This window comes from Prionailurus bengalensis, chromosome B3, assembly GCF_016509475.1.
Source record: "Prionailurus bengalensis isolate Pbe53 chromosome B3, Fcat_Pben_1.1_paternal_pri, whole genome shotgun sequence".
Classification (NCBI taxonomy): Eukaryota; Metazoa; Chordata; class Mammalia; order Carnivora; family Felidae; genus Prionailurus; species Prionailurus bengalensis.
In genome coordinates this window covers 143709186-143724821 of record NC_057355.1, presented here as the reverse complement: position 1 = coordinate 143724821, position 15636 = coordinate 143709186, and the positions used below count along the sequence as shown (strand labels likewise).

Sequence of the window (15636 nt, the reverse complement as noted above, 5' to 3'; positions counted from 1 at the left end):
GCCGCCTCCGGCCTCGCCTGCTGCCTGCAGCCCTACTGTGTGCCAAGGGAGGGTGGGATGGCATAGCAGGCACACACTGGCACCAAGGGCAGGACAGAACACCACGGGGGCCCCCATGGGCGGGGCCCCAGGTGAGGGAAGGGCCAGCAGCCTGGGCAGATGCTACTTACAAGAGTCTTTCTCGGGGTCACACAAGGGACCCAGACCCCAGACTCACATCAACTCTCATGTGCATTTGCCGAGAGCCAACTGGGGGCCTGACAAGAACAGGGGTCTTGCCAAGAGCTCGGGAGTCCAGGGGGAGAGCTGAGCACGAGCACCAGCGTGGACTCGGTGGCTTGTGCGTCCACGGGAGGTGCGACCTCAGGCAGACCCAGCTGGAGAATGAGGTCAGGCCTGCGAACGATTCGAGATTTGCCCCCGAGCCTCAGGTTCCTCTTCTGGAAAACGGGGACAATAAAAGTAACACCTTCACAGGCTGTCTGGCACATAGTAAGTACTCAAGATGTAGGATGGACGTACCCGAACGTGGGAATGGGACACAGGCCTGGGAGAGAAGCAGGAAGGCAGGCTGTGGAGCGGGCTGGGGTTAGAACAGGGAAACGTGCACGCACGTCCCAAGGCGTGGACTTTCACGATTAAAGAGATAAATGTATCCGATTACTTTGTAGAAAGAAGACAGATTCCAGTCGACAAGGCGACAGGATCAGAGCTGCTGAACAAGTGCATCAAAGGTAAGACTTGGGATGGAGGTACCATGCTGACCTCCCCCCCCGGGGGGGGGGGGCTTGTTCGTGGGGTGGGGGACGCTGTGCTGGGCAATACATGGGACAGGGATTCGGCCGGCCGGCACTCAGGAACAAAGGTCAAAGGGATCGTTTGTCTGCAGGAAAAAAAATATGACATGGGGGACTAGGTACCTCGCTCAAACACCCGAGTGGCTATAATTAGTAGGTCCAAGGCCAGCTGTCCTGTCCCTCTGCCGACAACCAAATTAGCCAAAATGAGCTGCCAACGACCACGTGACCTTTTCAGGGCGATGGGGGCAGACACCGAGGCCCCCTCTGGTCTGGCCTCCCGTCGGGTCACGAGGCTGAGCATACGGATACCATGGAACGAAAACAGGCTCTCTGGCCGAGGTTCCCTCGGGGTCCCCAAGCGGCCACTGTCCACCCCCGACCCCGGGCACGCGTTCCTGCTTTCTCCTTCCACGGTGGAAACGGGAACACCTGACTTTGCACACCGTCTCTTCCTTCCTGACCTGGGCTCTCTCAGTGCGGGGCAACGGGAACTCTGTCCCGGGCCAGGCGGCGTGGATGGTGCCCGACACAGAGCAGACGCCGGGGAAACATCAGTTTCGATAAATGAATTCTAACTGCCCCCGTCTGGGTGGCACTCGCCTCCACCTGTGCACAGCCCACCCCTCGCTAGCTTCCCTCATCAGCCGGCTGCTGCCGGGACGCTCCGTGGTCTCGCTCCCGATGCCACGGCCACTGCTAATTAGAGCTCCGGGGCAAGTCACTTCGGCCCTGGGGCTCCGGCACACTCGCTTGCCTCACGGCGTGAGTGTGGAAATTAAAGCTGGCCCAGGCGTGAAAATGTCCTCTGAGGGCTGACTGTCCAATTACAACAGGTGTCCCAAGAGTCCTCATGATAATCCCAGGCCTCTCCTTGTCGGGAGTGTCTCCCAGCTTACAAAGGGCCCATCTCCCCTGGGGAAGGAGTATGCCTCCCACTCTGGCCGAACTTCCACTTGCATCAAGGCCAAGCCCCCCTCATCTCCCTCCAAGTCCTCACCCCCCTTCTCCAAGAACCCTCTGCCCCGAGGCCTACAGCTCCTGGCCCGTCCACACCAGGCACAGAGGGACCCAAAGAGATTCCACTGAAACCACCCCGCTCCTCCAGCTCCAAGGTCAGACAGGATAAACCACAGACAGGACGAGCCAGGCTGTGCTCCCAGGCACGACTTGCATGCGGGGACCTCTCTTTAAATGAGATAGTATGAGGATCCCCAATTTCTAACACTATCTTTAAATAGTAATGAGGACCCCCAGCTTCCGGAATTGAGTCAGGGTGGGGTCGCTGAGCTCTACCTGCTCAGCCAACCCCCTCTTCTTACCGCTGCTCCCCAGGTCACCCCTCAGGCACCTCCCAGGACCCCCAAGCTATAGGAACAGAGTGAGAACACCCCCTGCCCAAGCCCTCCTTGCAGTTCTGGGTAAACTGAGGGCCCAGGAAGAGAAGGTCACGCTCTAAGTGAGCGTGGGTCCCAGGCGGGCAGCTGGCACCAGCTCCTTCCTCTGCCCGCTTGCCTTGAAAGGCAAGCGTGGCCTGGGGAGCAGCTGATTGGTCTGGCCCGTTTGGGCAACCGAAGGAAGAAGGACACTCTCATGGGTGACCCCTCTCCCGGTCCCTCCCAGGATTATTCTGGGCAGAGTGATCCAGCTAGCTGCCCCCTGGAGCTGCCAGTCAAGCGAGGAGGCAGCGGGGAGGAGGGAGGGATGACAGGGAATCGGCCACCGGCCTACTGCTAAGTCGGGGGCGCCGCCCCTCGCCTCGATGGGGACCCACACACAGCGGTTTGGGGCTGGAGAAGCCCTGGGGCGACCCCCAGCTCTGCAGTAACTCCATGTCTGTCCCGAGTCACGGCCACCCCCCTCCCAGAGACTGTTTTCCCAGTGACATCTGAGGCCCAGTGCCCAGGTGAAGAGAGGGAAGAAAAACCAGAGCTGACTGCTCTCGGTCAAGACGAGAAGGGTCTCCCAGCTGTAGGGCCCAGGTGGTCTTAATCCACAAGGCAGGGGGTGAAGAGGCAAACAGGGGTCCACAGGGGTCCACAGGACCCAGGACCCACCCAAGGTCCCCATGGGGCTCTCGGGGAGCCACCTCGGAGTCCCAACTGGCAAGCAGAGTGGGGAGAGTGACCTCACCACTGGTCTACACCAGGAGACCAAGGAGCCCCGGCCCTGGCGTAACAAGGGCACATCTTGACCTCGACGTTAGTTTAACACAGTAATCACTACCAACCTGCGGCCCTGCTGGTGTCCCTGCGTGCCCACCCCCCGTCGTGATGCTCAGCAGGTCTAGGGCAATGGAGAGAGTAAACAGGGGAGGGGGGCATTTATTTCAAGGGGACCTAGCCCTCAAGACCTGGTGGCTGTGTCCCTCAAACCCAAGTGGCCCCCCCCGCCGTGGTCCCTCGTCTCCCCTCTGCCCTCCCGTCTCCTCTTTCTAGGCTCTCCACCTTCCTCCTCAGCAACTCGGGCTGCACACCCCCTCCCTGTCCTCACCTCTCCCCCCATCCCCGCCCCAGGCTCAACTCTGCTCCTAAATACCCCACATCTCCTCTTCCAAGCTCTATTTTTAAAATCAGATTTCCTTTACTGTACAAGTGAGCTGACACGAGGAGGTATTCGCGGAGGGATTGGCCCCCCCCCCGCCACCACCCCCCCACACCCAACCCTTCATAGACTCACGCTGGCGGCCTTGACCCAATGGGCCACTTGCTCAGCAGCAAGCAGGGAGCTGACCTGGCCGAGAAGGCTCTCGGCACTGAAGGTGGTGAGGCCGGGGTGTCTGTCTATGAGTGTCGGGGGGAAGAGGGTCTGACTCAAAGACCTCAAGGGTGCTTCTGACCCAGACCAGGTGCACTAAATCCTGAGTTTTATTTATTTTTCTTTTTTTTTTTTTTTTTTTTTTGCTAAGGTGGGAATTGCCAGATCAGTAGATAGATATTTCTTCAAGAAATTGTCTTGAGGTCTGAGACCTCAGCATTTATCGAGCTACATTTGTCAGACCAACACTATTACCTCTGGAGAGCCCAGAGAAGAGGTAGGGCAGCCTCTGGGCTCTCCAACTATAGCAGATGGACATTTGGAGGGCAGGAGTCAGAAGGAAGCCCGTAGCCACCTTAGAAAGCCAGACGTGGTGGGGGGTGGGGGGGGGGGGGCAGAGGCACCTGCGCTTTGCAAAACAAAGCTCCAACAATGCCCAAAGTCCTCCCCAAGGGACAGGCAGCTGAGCCCAGAGGAGCCTCGAAAGAGACACTCGCCAGCAATAGAGGCAGATCCCTGATCTTGGCCCCCCCAGGACCCTGCACTCACCTCCAGTGCGACATCTGACATGAGGGTGTGGTCCTTTTCTCCTTGCTAGGGACGTTCTGCAAGGCAAGACTGTTTCCAATTCTTCTCGTCTCAGGGAGCGCACACAGTGCCTGGCCCAGAAAAAAGAATCGGGACATGTTGCTGTAATGAATTAATGAAATGTAGACAGAGGGACTAGCTTAACAACATAAAAAGAGCCAGGACTCTAAAATTAAGATGAGTTTAGAGGCAGGAAGGAAGAAACCCGGTCTTTGAGGAGTAAAGTGTGAAAGGAGCAAAGAACTGCATCTAGAAATTGGGGAGGGTGAAAATTGTTGCTTTCGTGCAAAGGAACTGAAGCTTTATTTTCTAAGCACTTGAAGAGCAAGTGTAAAGATTTTCTTAATGCAACAAATATCTGGTCCAATTTTCGTTTCATGCTCAGGCATTTGGATTTTATGCTTTAGACATGAAATTCGCAAGGTTTTACAAACACCGTGATTGAAGATACTGAGATGTTGATACATGTTGTTAGCGATGAAAATAGAGGAGAAGATTTTAAGCGGGATTCTAGGAATAGATGTGGCGTTGGGGGGGGCGGTCTTTATTTTGAGGAGTGACTAGAACCAGTTTCTATATCATGCTAAGGAGTTTGGATTCTTGCCAAAGGGTCTTAAGAAATGTGATGGTGAGATTTTTGCTTGTGGAAGATAAATCTGCAGGAAAAACACGTGAAAAGATGTATTTTAAGGCTAACAGCTTTGGACTTTATAACACAGGGAACATTGAAAACCTGTAAATACAAAAGCAACAGCCACGAATTTAAGTATCCTGCAAAAACCTTTGCACTTTCTATCTCGAGGGGTGCCAATGTCTGGCTTTCAGAGGTTTGACGGATGTCAACACCAAAACTGAAAAACTCCAATCGTAAGAGTTATATGATCAACGCTGGGATCACGCAAAGAAATTTGAAATTTATTTTGAGGCTCTAACTTGACTGGAGTTCTGTCCATGCCTAGAAATTTGATTTTAGCCAATGAAAAGTTCTAAGACAGTGACACGGTAAGAGTTTTCTGTGGTTGATAAATACTATGCAGAGAAATTACAAAATAAAGTTCACATTTTGTGCTAAGAATTTGGACTTTTATTCCATAATTTCACAATTAAGAGACACTGTTAAGATTTTAAGAAGGAATTACAGGATCAAATTTTATATGCCGTGCTAGGAAGTGTGAACTTTATTTTAAGGGATGACAAGATCGAATTTTTATATCATGCTAATAAGTTTGGATTTAAGCCAATGAAGGGTTCACAGGAATGACGGGATGAGATTTGGGTTTTTTTTATAGACCAGTCTGCAGATAAATTACATGGTAAAATGTTGCATTTTATGTTAAGTAGTTGGGACGTTATGTTACGGGCAATGCAGAAACCTTGGAACGTCTTAAATTGGGAGTTACATGATCAAACTTATGCATTTTGGCGGAGCTACAAGACTGGGTTTTTATGGTAAAGATAATATGATCAGATTTTTATAACATGCCAAGGAGATGTGATTTTATGTGAGAGCATTTCATCTTGGGGAGGGATATGATCTCATTTTTGAGATCCATGCAGAGGCGGCTGGATTTTAGCCAGTAAAGGGTTTTAAGGAGTGACTGATGAGAGTTTCGTCTGCGGGGGAATTAGCTGGTCAAATGTATTTTATGCTAAGGTGTCTGGATTTGATGAACCAGATAAAGAGCACGCATCGGCAGCTCAGAGAAGGTACCCCTCGGCCCAAGTGCGCCCTGTCTGCCCTTTATGCTGAACCAACCGGATCATTTATAGCAAGTTAGTATAGCGGCGGGGCAGGTCTTAGGCAGAGGTTCTATGACCGAGTTTACATACCACGCTGAGGAGCTTGGACCTATTTTGAGGAACGACGGGAATACATATTTGTGCTGTGCTAAGGAATTTGGATTTGGGCCATTGAGAGATTTTAAGAGAGTGACATGGTAAGATTTCTGTGTTTGATAAGAGTAGTCTGCAGACATCGGAGAGCAAATTTTGCTAAGGAGTTTAGATCTTATCTCATAGGTGATCAAGCGATCTTATAAGGCATTAAGCATAAATTACAAGACCAAATTCGTGCACCTTGCAAGAAGTGCGACCTTTTATTTTGAGGAGTGACACGGTCAACTTTTTATACAATGCTTAGAGGCTTGGAATTAAGCCAATAAACTTCAAAACTAAGTTTAAGAAGTGGCCTGGAAAGATTTGGGGATTTATATCCATCAGTTTGCAGATACATTACACGGTAAAACTTTTTATTTTATGCTAAGTGATTGGAACTTGATATCAGAAGCGATGAAAAGAAACTTTCGTAAGTTTGAATAGAGCAGTTACGGGACAACTTTTATGTATCCTGACAAAAGTTTGACCTTTGATGCTAAGGCATATGAAGATCAGGTTTTTGTAACATGCCAAGGGTATTAGATTTTACATTGAAAACAAGAAAGGTGAATGATTTAATCAGTTATATCGTCAAATCTGTAAACATGTTAAGACATATGGACTTACATTAAAAGGGGCAGAATCTAAGGGCACCTGAGTGGCTCAGTCGGTTAAGTGTCTGACTTTGGCTCAGGTCACCATCTCACCGTTCGTGAGTTCAAGCCCCGCCTCAGGCTCCGTGCTGACAGCTTGGAGCCTGGAGGCTGCTTGGGATTCTGTGTCTCCCTCTCTCTCTGCCCCGCCCTCCTTGTGTTTGGTCTCTCTCTCAAAAATAAGTAAACGTAAAAAAAAATTTTTTTTAAGGGTATAATCTAGTTTTTAAATTATCTGGCTAAGGCGTTTACATTTTAACCAATATAGGGTCTTTTTTTTTTTTTAGCTTTATTTTTTTTTTTTCAACGTTTATTTTTTGGGACAGAGAGAGACAGAGCATGAACGGGGGAGGGGCAGAGAGAGAGGGAGACACAGAATCGGAAACAGGCTCCAGGCTCTGAGCCATCAGCCCAGAGCCCGACGCGGGGCTCGAACTCACGGACCGCGACATCGTGACCTGGCTGAAGTCGGACGCTTAACCGACTGCGCCACCCAGGCGCCCCTGGGGTCTTAAAGATTTTAAGAGACATACTGAGATTTTATATTTAAAATTTTAAACAGTAAAGAGTCTTCAAACTTGTTTTTTTTTTTTAATTTTTTTTTTCAACGTTTATTTATTTTTGGGACAGAGAGAGACAGAGCATGAACGGGGGAGGGGCAGAGAGAGAGGGAGACACAGAATCGGAAACAGGCTCCAGGCTCTGAGCCATCAGCCCAGAGCCTGACGCGGGGCTCGAACTCACGGACCGTGAGATCGTGACCTGGCTGAAGTCGGACGCTTAACCGACTGCCCCACCCAGGCGCCCCAAGAGTCTTCAAAGTTTTAAGAGCGATATAGATTTTATATTTGAAATTTTTAATTTTAGCCAATTTAAATTTTTCAATTTTAAGATTTAACTTTAAGCCAACTTAAATTTTTAAGTTTAAAAAAAATTTTTTTTAATATTTATTCATTTTTGACAGAGAAGAGACAGACAGACAGAGTGTGAGTGGGGGAGGGGCAGAGAGACAGGGAGACACAGAATCCCAAGCAGGCTCCAGGTTCTGAGATGTCAGCACAGAGCCGGACACAGCCCTCGAACCCACGAATGGTGAGATCATGACCTGAGCCAAAGTCGGACACCCAACCAACTGAGCCACCCAGGTGCCCCTAAAATTTTGTTTTAAAGTTTAGCCAGTAAAATGTTTTTAAAGTTTTAAGACCTATACAGGTTTCATGTTTAAAATTTTAAATTTTTGCCAACTTAAATTTTTCAATTTTAAATGTTATCCAATAAAGGGTTTTAAGGGTTTTAAGAGAGATAGATTTCATTTTAAATTTTAATTTAAAATTTTAGCCAACACATTTTAAATGTTAGCCAATAAAGGGTTTCAACAGTTTTAAGACATGCACAGATTTTATATCTGAAATTTTAAATTTTAGCCAACTCAAATTTTTCCTTTTTAAAATTTAAATTTCAGCCAATTCAAATTTTCAAGTTTTAAGTTTTGGCCAATAAAGGGTTTTAAGAGACGTAAGGGGATTTTGATTTCTAATAGATGAGTCTGCAGATGAATTAGTCAAATTTTATATTTCAATCAGAACTCTACATTAGGAACTTGGAATCGTACTATTATAGCAAATGCCTTATAGGACTTCAACGAGGACAAATGAGTTAATGTAGGTACTGTGCTATGTGTATATTGTGGCATTGGTGATGGTGATGATGGCGATGGTGACAATGGTGATGGTGATGATGGCGAAGGTGACGATGGCGATGGTGATGATGGTGATAGTGACGATGGTGATGATGGTGATGGTGGCAATGGTGACAATGGCGATGGTGACAATGGCGATGGTGACGATGGCGATGGTGACAATGGTGATGGTGACGATGGCGACAATGGCGATGGTGATGGTGGCGATGGTTATGATGGTGACGGTGATGATGGCGACAATGGCGATGGTGATGGTGACAATGGCGATGGTGCCGATGGCAATGGTGATGGTGGCGATGGTGACAATGGCGATGGTGACAATGGCGATGGTGATGGTGGCGATGGTGAAGATGGCAATGGTGAGGCGATGATGACGATGGTGATTATACATAACTGGTGCATCATGGTAAAAAATGTAATCTCTACCTTGAGGAATGACATGTGCAGAATTTATTATTCTAAGGCCTTTACATTTTAGCCAAGAAATGATTTTGGTGAATTTCTGTGTCAGGAATTTTTACGCTAAAAGGTTTGGATTTCATATTGTGAACAGTAAATAAACAACAAAACCTTTTCATCAGAGGCTCTGCAGGATCGAATTTAACAGTCACGCTAACAAGAATGCACTTAATTTTGAGAAACAGCAGATCAGAATCGCGTATCTTGTAGGGAAGTTTGGATTTTAGCCAATGAGGGAATGCTTTTTTTTTTTCCTAATAGATGGGCCCCGTGGCTAAGAAGGAAACTGACAAGTAACAAAAGGTGTTAAATGTAGACAGAGCAGTAACCACAGAACTAATCTTTCGGATAACCAGAATTCAATTTGCTCTCCCAACGGAGAAGAAATGTGCAAATAACCCCAAACCAAAACATCGCTTTAAATTCAGCCTCAGCCCACTAAAACCACCCATGACTCAACTTTCAAAATTCCCTTCCAAGACAATTAGAGGTCAGAGACACCTCATGCCCTTCCCTGTCCCACCCCTTACTCACTACCCCAGCTCTACCAGAGACACCGAGGTGGGGGAGAAACCAGCCAGCAGCGGAGTCGGGGGGGGGGGGGCCGGGGAGGGTGGTCTGCTAGAGGGAAAAACCAGCCTGCCTGGTAAGACCGGAGGGGCATGTACACATGTCTGCACACGCAGAATTGATCCCTGAACCCCAACCCCCCCCCCCCCCCAGAGAGGCTGATCTTGGGAAAGTGGCAGTTTTAGGAGGGGCGGGGACCGGATCTGCAGATCTCCCTGACAGCTCAGAGATGCGGACATTGGAAACGGAACAAAGAGTAAGAGAAATCAGCCAAACATCTGAGTTAGAACCCAGTCACCCGCGTGCAAGTCTCTGGCGCACAGTAGGGTTTTTGTAGACGTGTACGGGGAAAAAATGAAAGCCAACTTGTCTCTATCTGCCCTTCCCCCAGCACCAGCCCAATATCCACTGTGAATCTGAGGGAGGAAGTGAGAGCTATTTTTGGCTGCTGACCCAACTGATGGGATTGGGGCCAACCTGCCCATTTCCACCCCCCCCCCTTCCCCTGACCTTGTTAAACAGTTGGCATCAGCTAGCTAGAGATTCCCACCTCACAACCAGGGGGGGCCGGGCTTGCTCCGGGATGGCACTGACATATGACCTCTGTGACTTCTGGGTGACCAGAGAAGGGAGGGAGGGTGGACCAGGCACGTATGCCAGGGGCAGATGAAGCGGCCAGCGCATCCTGCCAGGTTGCCTGCCTGCCACGGCGGCCGCTCTGGGCCTACTGCTTCACGGAATTTATGGGCTGTGAATTTCTCACAGCCGTGGGGGGGAAGCAGGCGGGCCAGATAGGCCCAGTAAGCCTAGCAGAATAGGGAGAAGGTCAGGGGCGGACAGATATTCTCTCCCTGGGGCTCCCTCAGTTGGGCATGGGAGGCTCTCCCCAGTTTCTCTCTGTTCTGATGAGCCGGGCACCTGACTTGGCCCAGAGAACCTAACCTTGACCCCGTGAGTCCCTAAACAGCTGCCTTTACTCCCCCTCCCCGCCCCACGCCTCCCACTCCCAGGCTCTGATCGCTGCGGTCCCAGTCGCTGACCGGACGCGTCACAACCTTACCAGTCTTCAGAGAACACTCCTTTCCATCCGACGAAATGATAGAACCCTCTGAAGACTCATTTGAGACGATGATGGAGCGTAAGAATCCATCATCAAAACAAATGGAGTCCTCCGAGGGCTCATCCAACACCACCGTGGAGACATCAGGCAGCGGCGCGAGGGAGGCGGAGGGGCCGGCCAGGGGCCCGGCCCAAGAAATCAAAGAGCTGCCCATTGATCTCCGCCAAGACATGGAGGGGCCATCCAGTGGCCCACGTAGGGAAATAAAGGATCCACCCAATGACCTACTCCAAGACCTGGAGGAGTCACGCAATGGTTCACGTCAGGAAGTGGGGGATCCGTCCGGCGAGGCACCTGGCGGGACGGAAAGAGCATCAGACGACCCATGGGGAGCCCAAGACGAAGAAGCCGACGACACTGACCTGGCCAGCGCGAGAGAGGAGGGGCCCCTCGAGGAGGATTCCGAGACTTCGGAGTTCATGGCCACGGTGAGATCCATCATCTCGCTGTACCTCCGCATGCAAGACCTCAGAGAGCAGCAAAGAGTGGCGGAAGAGATCTTGATGAAAGGAATCCACGCAGGCCAACTGCCCGTCCCGTCCCGCTTCTCTGGCGATCGCAGGGAATACCACGAGTTCATCGTGCTCTGCCAGCTGATCCTGCAGAGCTACCCGAGAATGTTCTGCAACGACCGGCTGCGGGTGGGGTACGTCATCTGCCACCTCTCGGGCATGGCCTTAGAGTGGGCCACAGCGCTGGTGCAAGAAGGCAGCCCCCTGATCGACGACTTCCCGGCCTTCCTGGAGGCCATGTCAGGTATGTTCGAGTACCGGCAGGCACTGCGTGTGGCGGAAGACGCCATGTTCAACATCAGGCAGGGGACTCGCACCGCCGCGGAGTACATTAACGAGTTCCAGGGCCTGGTACCCACCTTGGGCTGGTCGGATGAAGTCCTGCAAGCCCACCTGTGCCAGGGGCTGAACGAGGAGATCCGGCATTATCTGTTCAGGGTCCCTCAGCCGGATTCGCTGGACAGCCTGATCGTGCTCGTCCTGCAGATCGAAGAGAAGCTGGCAGAGAGGAGGGCAATGCTCAGGCTGCCCCCAGAGGCCCGCCCGCGGAACCTGACCTGGGTCGACTCACCTGCCCCAGAGAGGTGGATGGTGAGCAGCTGGCTGTCCCGTGACCGCCGCCCCGTCATCAGCCGCGACCATCTCTTCATGCTGCTCCTGATCAGAGTGAACCCCTACCACAGCGTCGCGGTTCAGGCCCTGGTGGACTCGGGGGCAGGCGGCAACTACATGGATGAGAGGTTTGCCCAAGAGCACTACGTCGAGCTCTACGAGAAGCCCTATCCGCAGATGGTCCAAAGCGTGGACGGCTCGCTGGTCGGCAACGAGCCTGTCTGGCTCCACACGGAGCCCCTGGTGTGCATTCACCAGAACCACCAGGAGCCCATCGAATTCGACATCGTTCCGTCCCCCAACTTCTCCGTGATACTAGGCGTCAACTGGCTCAGGACCCACAGCCCCGAAGTCGACTGGATCAAAGGCCGCTGCACCTTCCACTCTCCCTACTGTCTGCAGAAGTGTTTCCGCCCGCCCCCGCCATGCATCGCGCTGGAAAGACATGCTATAAGCCTGCTGCCCGGACTGCCGCCCCTGTACTCCGACCTGGCCGACGTGTTTAACCCGAAGGAAGCAGATGATGAGACTTCCGACCAGCCAAGCTCAGACGGATCCGATGATCTTTCTGAATCAGAGCCCTCTGAGCTTCAGCAGGCTGGAGACAGTGATCACAGCGAGACCTTTTACGAATGTCCTTCCGTCGCGCCGTGGGAACCTGTGGGTGCCGGGGTGCAAGAAAGTGCCAGGCCGCGGGATGAATACTGGGACCCGCAGGACATGCTGACCAACAGACAGGACTACGTACAGATGATCCCAGAACTGTTCGACCAGTTACACGGAGCGACATGGTTCACAAAGCTGGAGCTGCGGGGCACCATCGTGGAGGAAAGCGCGAGCATTCGCCAAGCGGAAGATGTATGGAGAACGGCGTTTGGTTTCGAGCCTCAAGAGACAGAGAGTTACCAGCCCTTCCCGCTATCCTCAGACCCTACCATCCCGCAGGACGTGGTCCACTTTATCCTAAAGGACATGCTAGGCTACTTCGTGCTCTCCTACGGGCAGGACGTCCTGATCTACTCCATGAGCCAGGAGGAGCACTTCCAACACGTGCGACAAGTCCTGGTCCGTTTCCGCCACCACCGCGTCTACTGCTCCCTGGACAGAAGCCAGTTCCACCGACACACCGTCGAGTTCCTGGGGTTCGTCATAACCCCCAAAGGGGTGAAGCTAAACAAGAGGATTGTGACCACCGTGACAGGCTACCCCACCCCTGGCTCTAAGAAGTCCCTGCAACACCTGATCGAATTCATCTTCCCCTACCGGCACTTCGTGGAGCGCTTCACCGCCATCGCGGAGCCGCTGGCCCGGCAGCTGCTGACCAGCGACGCGTTCTCCTGGGGGGACGAGGAGCAGGAGGCCTTCGAGTGCCTGAAGCGGGCTTTCCGCAAGGCGCCCCTCCTGCACCACCCCAAGCCGCAGAACCCCTTCTACTTGGAAACGGGAGCCACCAAGACGGCTCTGCACGCCTCCCTCATCCAAATAGACGACCAAACCGGCAAGAGGGTCTCCTGCGCCTTCTACTCCCGCAACATCTCGGCCATCGAAGTGGCCTACTCTCAACTGGAGATGAAGATCCTTCCAATAAGGGCTGCCTTCACGGTATGGTGCCGCTACCTGGAGAACACCGAGGAGCCCATCATGATCCTTCTCAACACAGAGGATCTAGCCTCTCTGAATAATGACAGGCTCACCGTACTTCTCCCCGGCCATTGGGTCTTCTTCTTCTCACACTTCCACTTCGACGTCATGGAGCGCCCCGAGCAAGACGGGGGCCGGCCTCTGCCGCCCGTGAGAAACCTCAACCGACGGCCTGGCCGGCGCAACACCGCCGCCCAGGCAAGGCCGCCGTTCGCGACGGGGGGCGCCCCACGGGGGCAGTCGCTAGACTCCGGGGAGGAGGAGGAGGAGGAGGAGGAGGAGGAGGAGAACGAAGACGCACCTAAGCAGGACGCGCCGACCGGGCGGAACCTGCAGCAAGAGTTCCTGGCCCTGATACCCATCGACCAAATCCTCAACAGCTTCCTCGCCCACTTCAGCGTGGCCCAGATCAGGGCGGTCCTTCTGCATTTCTTCCGAGGCCTCCTGTTCTGGAAGGACACCCTGGCCGTGGCGGCCCTCCTCGTGCTGCTGAGGCTGAAGCGCCGCCTCTCTCCGCGGCCCGCCCCCCCGGCGCTGGCCCGGCCCCCCAGGCGCTGGCTGCGCCTCGGCCAGGCCGCGGCCCTCTTCGCGGGCAGCGGCATCGCCACCGCCGCGGTTCAGCTCCTCGCCCAGGTGCCCCGCCCCGTGGGCACCAGCGCCGTCCCGGCCGAGGAGCTGGGCGGGCTGCTCCCGGGCCCCCAGCGGGCCCTGCGCCCCCTGACCCTCCGGGGCCTGCGGTTCGCGCCCGGCTTCTGGCTGATGCTGTGCGAGTCCTTCGGGGTCAGAGTCGGCCCCCCGGGGGGCGCCCGCCCCCTCCCGGGAGGGCCCCGCCACCTGGAGCTGCACGTCGGCGATGAGGATGTCGTCTCGCGAGAAGCCCTGCAAGACGACCTGCAACGTTACCGTCAGTGTGGCCTGCATGACGGCCTGCAAGACACCTCGCAGGACGAGCCGGAGAGCGACGTGCGCGAGGCGGCCCTGCGGCCCCGCCGACACCTGCCCGCGCCCTCTGAGGTCCTCGCCTTCCTGAGCCGACAGCTGCCCCGGGCCCTCTGCGGCGCCGGCGGGCGGCCCACCCCCCTGGGCCAGGAGCAGGCGGCCAGGGCCCTGATCCGCTTTCTGACCGCCGTCTACACGCCAGCGGGCCAGCCCCGGGAGGGCGCGAGGCTGGAGGAGCCGCCGGCTGGCGAGGACGACGCGAGCCCCGAGTGAAGCCCTCCGCTCCTCGGCCCCGCGCCCGACCACCACCACCGAGTCTCCTTCCAGCCTTCCCCGTGCCTCGGCCTGCTTCGCTCGCATCCGGCGACGGCCCCCGCCCCAGTCCTGCCACTCCTGACCCAAGGGGAACCCCCTCGAGAAGGGCAAACATTTCGAGAAGGCCGGCATCGTCTGTGGCAACAGCAACGGGCTATCCAACCATCAGAGACCCAGAGAGCCGGCTCAGGGCCACACAACCACAGTCACGTCTGAACTGCCCGGGTCCCAGGCTTGCAGCCGGGAGTGACGTCAATGAGGAAGACAGCAGTGGTGAGCAGACGACCCCATGACCCAAGGCCAGGTGAAGACTCAGGCACAGCAGACGCAGCCAAGCAAGCAGGGGCTGGGGACCCACCCACCCCGGAGTGACGAGTGGCCACCATGAGCCACCCTGGGACACTGACCTCGCGGGCTCCACTGACTTCTTCTCCCTCCGCCGCCGGTGCCGCTGCTCCCCTGGGCCCCCATCCCCCCGCCCCCACCCCCCACCCGCGCTCACACCTCGTGGAGCGCCGTGGCACCTCCCTCGCCCACCCCACTGCAAAGCCAGCCCACCCCCCTGCAAAGCCAGCCCACCCTCCACCCTCCGGTTCAGCTCCCTTGACGCTGACTCTGCCTGGCCCTGAGCTCTGCCCTTACCTGGACGGTTCCTCTCCACAGAACGTCCGACGTACCAGTACTCACCGAACTTGCGTCCTCGAGAGTCCCCGGGACTCCCAGGACACCGAGGGGGCGACCTCACTTGGTGGGTCTCCCTCTCCCCTCCCGGCGCCGACAGCACAGGGGCCCAGAGGTCCACGGTGGCGGGGGGGGGAGGTGGCCAAGAGAGACTGAGGAAGGCCCCAACCACCCAGCGGACTGTGCTAAGCCAGCTAGCTCCTACCAGACCGCCGCTCTCTGCCACGGGGAGGAGACCCCCCCCCCCCCCGCCACCTTCCCACCCCTAAAATAAAGCAAAATAAAAGATTATCTGACTCTGTGGTTTGTTCTGAAGGTGGAGGACAGGTAGGGCAGGATGGAGGAGGGGGACAAGTGGAAAGGGGGAGTCTGGGCCCTCCCCCTAAACAGGCCCCACCGCGTGCCAGGAACACAAGCT

At 54.4% G+C, this 15636-nt stretch overlaps 1 protein-coding gene across 1 annotated transcript; it reads left to right on the top strand.

Annotated features, from left to right (window-relative positions):
* Positions 1-669: 669 nt before the first annotated feature.
* On the top strand, positions 670-15499 carry RTL1 (retrotransposon Gag like 1). Its single transcript, XM_043557038.1, has 2 exons — positions 670-734; positions 10409-15499. Exon 2 carries the CDS (start codon positions 10494-10496, stop codon positions 14493-14495), a length of 4002 nt encoding a protein of 1333 aa, XP_043412973.1. The 5' UTR covers positions 670-734; positions 10409-10493; the 3' UTR covers positions 14496-15499.
* The last annotated feature ends 137 nt before the right edge of the window (positions 15500-15636 follow it).